This window comes from Pinus tabuliformis, chromosome 4_1 (genome assembly GCF_031772625.1).
Source record: "Pinus tabuliformis cultivar Carrire ecotype Pingquan chromosome 4_1, CPIR1, whole genome shotgun sequence".
NCBI classification, from domain to species: Eukaryota; Viridiplantae; Streptophyta; class Pinopsida; order Pinales; family Pinaceae; genus Pinus; species Pinus tabuliformis.
Window position 1 is genome coordinate 876,985,569 of NC_142303.1, and position 10,040 is coordinate 876,995,608.

General features: G+C 41.9%; 1 protein-coding gene across 1 annotated transcript; it reads left to right on the forward strand.

Annotated features, from left to right (window-relative positions):
• Nucleotides 1–2,113: 2,113 nt before the first annotated feature.
• On the forward strand, nucleotides 2,114–2,911 carry LOC149178985 (uncharacterized). Its single transcript, XM_089422314.1, has one exon. It carries the CDS (start codon nucleotides 2,114–2,116, stop codon nucleotides 2,909–2,911), a length of 798 nt encoding a protein of 265 aa, XP_089278440.1.
• Nucleotides 2,912–10,040: the final 7,129 nt, after the last annotated feature.

A 10,040-nucleotide genomic window follows, 5' to 3' on the forward strand; every position in this document is an offset into this window, starting at 1 on the left:
ATAAGGCCCCTAGACCGGATGGTTTCACCATCAATTTTTACAAAGCTTGCTGGAACCTAGTGAAACATGAAATTTGGGAAGTTGTTGAGGACTCTAGGCGATCTGGATCCATCCTCAAATCTCTTAACTCCACCTTCATAGTGCTTATCCCAAAGATGGAAGAAGCAAACACTCCTGAGACTAATGTAATGTCATTTATAAAATCATATCGAAAGTTATAGCTAATAGACTGAAGCCAATTCTTCCTGGCCTCATATCAGAAGAGCAATCGGGGTATGTCGAAGGGAGACAGATCTTAGAAAATATTCTTCCAGCTCAAGAAATGATTCACACTCTTCAAACTAGAAAATTAGCGGGGATGTTAATGTAGCTTGATCTATCGAAAGCCTATAATAAAGTTAGTTGGCAATATCTAGAAGCCATTCTAAAAGCCTTTGGTTTTTGCAAGCAATGGATCAATTGGATTCTAGCCCTTATTAGATCCTCCAGATTCTCAATCCTTGTCAATGGATCCCCATGTGAACCCTTTTCGCCCACTCATGGAATCAGACAAGGAGACCCTCTCTCCCCGTTCTTGTTCGTAATCCTCATGGAAGGACTCGACAGACTCATAGCCAAAGCGAAAAGAGAAGAGAAGATCAAGGGACTTCAGCCTCTCCAATCCATTCCAGCCACCACACACCAACAATTTGTGGATGATACTACGTTACACAGAACCCCCACAATGAAAGAGGCTCTGGCTTCTAAGAAAATCCTTGATCTTTTCAGAAAAGCGTCGGGAATGGAAATTAACTTTTCCAAATCCACGATTTTTTTCCTTCACACCCATCCAGCTATTCAAAAGCATCTCTCTAATTTACTTGGTTTCAGAAAAGGATGTCTACCATCAAGATATTTGGGAGCACCTCTAACACTCAAACCCTGGAAAAAAGTGCACTGGGAGAAAATCTTGGCTAACCTGGAGAAAAGGTGTAAGCATTCGATGCACAGGGCACTTAATTTTGCTGGGAGATTAGTCCTCACCAAGGCAGTTCTACATGCTATCCCGCAATACTTACTCTCCATGTTGCCATCCCCCAAGGGCATCCTTCAACAAATTAGAACAATCCAAAGATCCTTTTTATGGAACGGAAATGGGGAAATGAAAAAATGGGCGCTTGTGGCATGGCACAAACTCTGCAAACTGAAAATTTTGGGAGGCCTAAATCTGGTGGATCCTTCAATCATCAACATGACTTGTGGTGCAAAACTCTGGTGGCGATGGATAAAAGAGCCCCATCTCCCTTGGGCAAGAAATTGGAAAGAGAAATTTACCCCTGCATGCAATAATCAAGATCTTATTAGACTTCAGGAGGTTCCTGAGGGCTCCCCCATATGGAATATTGCTAGGAAAAATCGCAACTCGGTGTAGGAAAATAGTTTTTGGGAAATTTGAAATGGGAATTCAGCTCTTTTTTGGGAAGATGCTTGGCAGCAACTCCCAAAACTAGAAAATCTAGAACTCGATCTTCTCAAGCAGAAATGCCAACACGAAGGCCGATACAAAGTCCAACATTACTGGTACCGGAATAGCAGGGATCCTATCTGGAGAGAATGGATAAAATTTAACTTCGACAACAGCAACGGGGAAAACGACAGCACAAAGCATCTAATTGATCAACTACTCAAAAGGAATACAAGGAATACGTAAGAAAAGGACCAGCTTGGATGGGGAATGAAAGGCAGCGGAAACTTCTCACTTAAGGAAGCCAGTGAACTGATAGAAAAGGCAGAGCAGAGGGAGGTCATTCCTTGGAGTCATAAAGTGTGGGACAAGTTGTTTTGGCCAAAAATCAAAACGTTCCTATGGCTTTTAATGATGAAAAAAACCTTGACGTGGGAAAATCTACGCAATAAAGGTTTTCATGGGCCTTCCAGATGCCCAATGTGCCTGGTAGAGGAAGAAACAATAAACCATTTATTTAATTCCTGTGACTGGGCATGTCATTTATAGAATTGGGCGGAGGGTATTTTGCTAAACTCTAACAGAAATAGGGATTTCATCCAAGATACTATACAAAATTGGCAAAAAAATTACTCAAAGAATCCCAAAGTCAACAACATTTTGAAAGTTATGCCAGGTTTCTTAACATGGACCATATGGAAGGAGCGTAACAGGAGAATATTCCGAGATGAATACAGAAACACAGAGCATTCCATAGATACTATTATGATAAATATCAGACAGTTAATTCAAGTGAAAGTCAAAGAAGAAACTAATGAGAAGCCTTCTTCTTGTGACTTACGGATTTTAAAACTCTTCCAGTTGGACATCAACCAGAGCATGGCTACGTCGAGCGGCCAGCAGAACCCAAATTCTGAGTCCAACAGTTGGAAATACCCGCCGGTTGGTTGGCTGAAGTTGAATTTTGATGGCGCGTCCAGAGGAAACCCTGGGATGGCGGGTATAGGAGGCATCATAAGAAACCATGAAGGAGACATTCTTCATATTTACTGCAAAGCTCTGGGAGAAGGGACAAACAATGAAATGGAGTTTGCAGCCTTAGAACAGGGACTACGGATTCTAAAAGACATGCAGAATTGTACAGCGGTGGTGGAAGGTGACTCAGCCCTGGTAATTTCTGTGGCAAAGAAAATATATCGTGGAACCAAAGTGAGAAAAGCAACGAAACATTGGAGATTAGCAAAGGTGACGGAAAACATAGCCGAGTTAATCAGCGGTATGAGAGGGTTAGTCTTCCAGGCGGTGAGACGCAAGGCGAATAAGATAGTAGGCCACTTAGCAAATCATGGCATCGACAACCCAAATAGGGAATGGGACAGCTGTTGGCAGCATGTGAACTGTCCAGACATGAAGGAGAAATGCATCCAGCTAGCCAAACAAGACATGGATAATGCCAACCGGGCTTAACCCGAAGGCGTTCGGTCTCCACGTTTTTCTATGATGGGGCACACTGGAGTGGATATGGATATTAAAATTTGGTAGAAGGCCAAGGGACATGTAATTCTGGTGCGTTTATGGCAACAGAAGGGGAATAAAGGAAACAAATCTAAAATTATGTGCCGCAACGATCACCACCGCCACCACAGCAAGTTGGAGGACACTTGGCACTTTCTGATTAGAGAGGGAAGAGGAAACATTTATGTCAAGGTTTTGATACATCACTCAGAAAACACAGTTCTATGCAGTAACAATTATGTTAGTACATCCACGTCGTTTCGGGAGGTTCGGTTGGTCATGGGTAATATCCTCTAGAACAACTATTTAACAGTGAGTAGAGGCAAAGGCACAATCAGAATTTTTCAGTGCATCGTTCCGGTTCATTTCTTCGGCTCTCGGCGCATGTTCTCACGTCGCAAGCGTTAAGCTCAGTATGGAAGGTGACGGCTGTCGCAGCACCACTGCAAATATGGAGCTCAAGATAGCGAGGGAAATGTATGAGACTAGAACTGCGTCGAAGAACAAACGTAAATTGTCTGAACTAGAGGCTTCTATGAAGGAAGAAGAGTGAAAGCAGTCTGAGGATGATATAGCGCAGGAGGTTGATCGGCTTCAAGATCCTAGAATAGTAACCAAACATGCCACACAGTTTGTGTGCACTCAGGCGAAAAGCTAGCGAGTAAAAACCCTGCTGGCGCGTCCTATAGAATCAAGGGAAGATAGTAAGAGGATACCTCAGAGTGACCAGTTCATCCCTGAGGCCCAGATGAAAAGTTTATATGGCATTTATGAAGCTCTAGATTTCAAAGTCACTGCGGTGCATGAGGTAGTAGATTCTCTGTCCAAGAAGATGACGGTGCTTATTAAGCTCCTCAGGCAGACGCTCAGTCCAGAAGCACAGCAAATTGGTCGACCGCAGCAAGAGAATCAGGCGGAATGTCGCAGCTATCAATCCCTGCAACAGAGAGCGGACAGCCATGTTCTGGAACAGGCCTTGGACACAGCGAGCAGGTTCGGGAAGTCCCCTCAGTAATTGTATTTTAATGTTAATTCTCCTCTGTCTTGATCGGTTGTTCATATGTCTTGACCAGTTTTTTCTTGGTCTCCCTAAGATCTGGGGTTTTGTCATTTCTATAGTGTCTGCGTGTTGAAGGGCTGCGGTCTTCAGCTCAATATCTCTTATTCTCAGGCAAAGTTAGATAGAATGATCAGCCACCCTGCGTGGTGTGCAGTTAATAATTTTTGGTCATTTTGTATGGAAATCATGGTTTCTGGCTTGTTATCTTCAGGCCTCGATCTGCTACGGCAGATTTTTTGTACTATATTTTTACTCTTTTAATATAATCTTCTGACTTACACAAAAAAAAGCTTTGCACTGATCCATTTTAAACCTTTTAAATAAGCTCCTCACATACTTTCCTTGAGACAGAAAGGTTTGGCCAAAATCCCTCACGACTTCAACACCTAAACAATAGTGTAACTCTCTGAGGTCTAACCTGTGATATCTACTATTTTATTTCTTTAATGAGCTCATCAACACTTCATGTAATAATAATATCATCTACATATAAAGAAATCAAAACAAATAGCCCCTTTTCATCAAAAACCATATACAAATTTGGGTTGTTTGTCCTCCTCTTATAACTATGGTGTAAGAAAAATGAATCAATTTTTTCATACCATGACCTAGGTGTCTATTTCAAATCATATAATTCCTTTATTAATTTTCACCCTAAATGCTTGTGCCCCTTTTTGATAAACCCTTCAAGTTGTTTTAAATAAACCTCTTCTTTCAATTCTCCATTTAAAAAAGTAGACTTCACATCTTGTTGGTGTAGACTCCAATGATGTTTTGTAGCTGAAGCTATCATCATTCTAATAGTGTTTAGCTTAGCTACCGAAGAAAAGGTTTCATCATAATCAATACCTTCTCTTTGCAGGTAACCTTTAGCTACCAACCTAGCTTTGTATTTGTCTACACTAACATCAGATTTAAATTTAGGTTATATAACTACTTGCAACCTATAGGTTGTTTTCCTTTCGACAATTCAACTAAATCCCAATATTTGTTTTTAGGTATTGACTCATATTCCTCTTCCATAGCTGCCCTCCATTCATCATATTGACTTGCTTCTTTATAATTTGAGGGTTCAACAACATTTAACATACTAGTTATAAGAGCATGATCCCTATATCTTGTTGGCAATTGAGTTTTCCTACTTGATCTCCTTAGTGGTGGACATTCCTCAAATATGTGTTGCTCATTCCTTGGTGTGCTTGGCTTGTTAACTGTACCTGCATCGCCTGATTCTTCATTTTGTTGTTGTTGCTACTCACGGTTGTTCCTTATTTGATCAATTTCATATTCCTCTAGCAAAGGCATGTGTCACTCTTCATTTCCTTTATCATAGTTTCCATCATCAAGCTTCTCATGGAATACTACATCTCTACTCGCAAACACTTTGTGAGTAGAGGGATTAAATAGCTCATATGCTTTAAACTTTGTACAATACCCTACGAAAATGCATTTAATGTCCTTTGATCCCATATCTTCCTATCCTCTTTTGGAACATGAGCAAAATATTTTGAGCCAAAAACTCTTAAATGATTAATTGTACGCTTAAAACCTAATAAATATTTGAATGGAGTTTTAATATCAAGGCTCTTCTTTTTACTTCTATACTTTAAATACAATGTAGTATTTATTACTTCTTCCCAAATCCAGTAGAAACTCTCTTACCTTTTAACATCTTATGTGAACACTCCACAAGGGTTCTATTCTTGCTCTCTTGAACCATGTTCTATTGAGGAGTTTGGGGTACTATGAACTGTCGAACTATCCCATGGTCCTTGCAATATTTGATGAAGCCACCTCGCTTGTATTCTCCCCCTTTATCTAATGGAGAATTTTTACGAACTTCCCTGGTTGTTTTTCAACCATGCTTCTGAACTCTTTAAAATATTCAAAAGTGTTACTCTTCTTTCTGAGAAAATATACCCAAGTAAATCTTGTGCAATCATCAACAAATAATAAAAAATAATATGCTCCTCCCAATGACCATGTCTGCATTGGCCCACATATATCAGTGTGCAAAAGATATAGTATATCTCTCTTGTTTCTAAGTAAACGTGAGGGAAAATCATCCATATACATGTTCCCGTGGGAAAATCCTTCACAATAAACATGAACATTTTTTGAAACAGGGAGACCATTGACCATACCTTGTTTGTGTAGCAACACTAAATCAGGAAGATTGATATGTCTGAATCTTTGGTGCCAAAGATTATTTGTTGCCATTATTGTTGAAGTCAAATCCTTGTGTGGTACGCTTGTGTCATTCAACTAGTACAGGCCTCCAAATCAAATTCCAGATGCAACTGGTTTATGTTTATCCAACAAATCCTTAATGATACAATAGGTTTTAGAAAACTCTACCTTCAAGTTTTGATATACAATCATTGAAACATAAATTAAATTATTTTTAATTCTTCGTACATTTATCACATTCTAGATTTTCTTGATCTTTCCATTAGGAAAAATCACAGGAATATCTCCATGTCCTTTGATGTGGTAGGTTCCGCCATCACTAAGGTTTCTGCGCATGTGGGAAGCTTTCTCCATTAATGAATAGTCGGTGAGAGTCCTTGAATTTAGAACTATTTAAAATGTTGAATTTGGTCTTATAAATTGCAACCTAAGATATTAAATGTAAGCTGCAACAAGCTTGGCTTGGTTTTGATGCAATGAATACATTTGATTGTACCAAGAATTGTGGCAAGTTTTAGAGTGATCATTGGTTATATTGCCAAATTTGAGTGTATTTTAGCCATTGTGCAAAATTATATTTCTACATTTTGTTCAACAAGGTATCTTTGGTTATTGTTGCAACCATTTTAGCCATATAATTCGAGAGGCTTATCTGATTTGTTCAATGAAAATGACCAGAATTAATGTAATATTGTAGTTCTTGAAAACTCTGATACTATGTAATTCTAATGACACATTCCAAATCAGCAAAGGCTCTCTCTTAGAAATTTAGACTTGTCTACAATATGTGTTGGCTTAGTGGGGCCTAACCCAGGTTCAGAAGTGATTTAGCCAAGAAAATCCCGGTAATATTCGCCCTTTCGACAACAGTCCACGGAGCGCGGACTGAGGTCTCACCCGAAGTAGTATGGGAGGGTGCTAGAACTAGGTTTCTACACCTTGTGGATGTGTGATATGAGGTGATTGGTACGCAGTCCATCCTTTGCTCTTACTGTGCTACACGCAGCTACGTGCACCCGATGCCCTGTGATACTGTCTTCGCACAGGTCTGGCTGCAGTGCAATCTGTGCTATTTACCCAAGTCTTCCTTAATTAGTCTTTGTTAGCTGATTACTTAGATTAAATTCACATATAAGAATTCATATGAGATTTCATCAAGTGCGTGCAATAAAAAAACAAAGTAAAAGTAATGCATAACATCAAAAGATAGATTCAAGAACAGATGCACATAGTAAACTTCTCTTTATTAAATTTTAATTCCAAGTACAACCCAACTCTGCCCTGTTCACTCAGCTGCAGGGGTCCACGGACTCAGCTACGAACTCTACTAGGCCTCTACACACTCAGCTACAAAGCCTCTTCCTACTACTACAACCCATTACACTTCAGATTCCACTATATGCTCTAACCATGCCTTCACATGACTTTCTTCATCTCCTCCAAACTATCTTTACACTTATAGCCTTGCTCTATTTATACAATCCCATGGTCCGTGAACCATGGGTAGGTCGACACAACTTTACAATATTTTAGGGCAGACAACCCTATGACTCATCCTAGACCTCGCACTCCGCACATGCAATTCGCGGAGTCTTACAATACAATTGACCAACACTTGGGCTTTGAGCCCCAAAACCTACTGTGGGGGATCCCATTCCTAACACGCCCCCAACACAATCACTGTGACTCATCCCGAGTCACTCTTCTGGTGTGGCAATCTTGGCACGGAGCCCCTGGAACTGTGCCAATGCTGCACAAAAGTCTGTAGTGCACTATTCTGTCTTCTGCTAGATCTGCTCTACTCTTTCTGCCGAATGCTCACTTTCAAGGGAAAATCCCTGTCTTAAAGCATGCATCATCTTCATTTGTGTGAGCTTTTATTCTATATTAGTAGTGATGTGGAAAGCCTCATGAATCCAAGGTTGGGCGCACACTTTAACTACTGCCTCTTTCTCTCGCATGACATCCACCTGTTCCTTCCACACCTTCGCCTATAGTAGCTTCGCCAACCGCTAGGTTAGGACTGTCTATGCCATTCTGTACACACTGTCATACTGTACTTAAAGCTACCACACCTGTATTTCTAGGTGGTGTATGGTGGGGTCCTCCTATAAGGAAGTGAGGACTGCGAAGGATTCTTCCAACGTACCCATACAGGTTTGCACTGCCTGTCCTATTTCCTCCAGCCCTTTTTGGATAGCATCGGCGTGTTGTTCCCTAACTTTCGGGGGTTTATATGACTTCACTTTTAATCACGGTTCGGAAATCTGAAGGTTGAGGTCCGGCTGTATCCTCGTTGCTTCCTCCTTTACCTCATGGAATCCACTAGCCAATCTGTGAATTTGCACTCCAACTGGTAGCTCTATCGCAATTTCTAACTCTGGGGCACAGTGACATCCTTCCTCTACTATATGTTCCAGCTGTTGATTCTGCGCTAGCACTTCATTGCATTGTAAACTAAGTTGTTCAATGTTGATTCGCTGTTTGCTGAGAATTTTTACTACGCTTCCTTCCCTAGTGTGGAGTTCTACTGTCACTTCGTCCTGTAGCTAGTACAATGTATCCCACGGTAGGGCAACCAAGTTTAGGCCAAGTCCCTTGATTCGGCTATCCGTTGTCAGTGCTCCTTCCGGTAGTGTGACGGTGTTAGCCATTTTGGCCCGCAACAACTGCTCCGTTGCTGATGTGCCTGTGGCACCGTATGCAGCTATCAATCCCTCCTATGGGGGCCACACCTCAAGTTGCTGTAGTTGTGCCTTGAGGGCCCCCAACACATTTTTCTGCTCCATTATTGCTTCCTATAGCGCTTCCCCAGTGACCTCGCATTGTGTCACCGATGTCGTAGAGCTCACCCTCTGTCAGTGTAATATGTCCATTGTCTAGTTTGGAAGCCTTGGTCTTATTCCCTGGGCCTATTTGTTCCGTACTGCGTGGCCGTTTTAGTTGTGTAGATGTCATGTTGGGGTCCATGCATTTCACCGTGTGATCTGTCCCCTGTCCTCTAGTTAGGTGTGGGTCTCCTTCCTCCTGCGTTGTGGTGGCCCCTGTTGCTAGTGCTGCTGCTTTTTCAGTGGCCTTGGTCTGCTCTACGGCAACCTTCACTACCTTGTGGAAAGCCCTTACCTCGTCGACCAACTGCTCTTTGTGCTTCTGCTGAGCCAGTAGCCTGGTGGCATCCTTATATTTTTGTATCGCTATCTTATCATATTCCGTGAGATCCCAGGCACACCACTCAGGTGGCCAGGAGTTGAGCACAACGAAAATGGCATCATCAATCGTGATGAGTGACAGTTTGGTCCAGTTCTATGCCGAATCTTTGCGCCCCTTAATGTACACATTGTGCATATCCACTCTGAAGTCTGCAAAGCTCCGCAGACCGTCGTACACTGTGGGGGATAGGCATGGCCTCTTGTTGATCCACATCTAGACACTCGCCTCCATGAGCACCCAGAAGATCTTGGTCTCACGGATGCTCGTGGCGTCCTTCGTTGCCAAGAGCGACATGTATTTTGCCGCCTCTAGCAAGTCTTGTTCAAGAGGAGGGAACTAACTATCCTCAGCCAATTCCCCTTACACTAGTATGATGGAAAAGAGAAACCATGCGTAGTGGAAGGTCTTGCCTTGCTCCTGGACTTCCTTGCAGTTGGTGAGGAATTATTCACAGAGGAAGGTGGCCCAGTTGAATTGGACCCCCCCCATGCATTGTTTGTTCAACGTAACGACCATCGTTGGTACCTCGTTGCTGTGGCATTTTATCATCACCTTCCCGGCTAGAGGCTCGATGGCTATGTGCACCCCTTTGTCTGGAATGCTACTAATTACGTAGCCTCT

Excerpts from the sequence above, each read along its gene's own strand:
- LOC149178985 (XM_089422314.1), top strand. The coding sequence starts at position 2,114 with ATGCCAGGTTTCTTAACATGGACCATATGGAAGGAGCGTAACAGGAGA.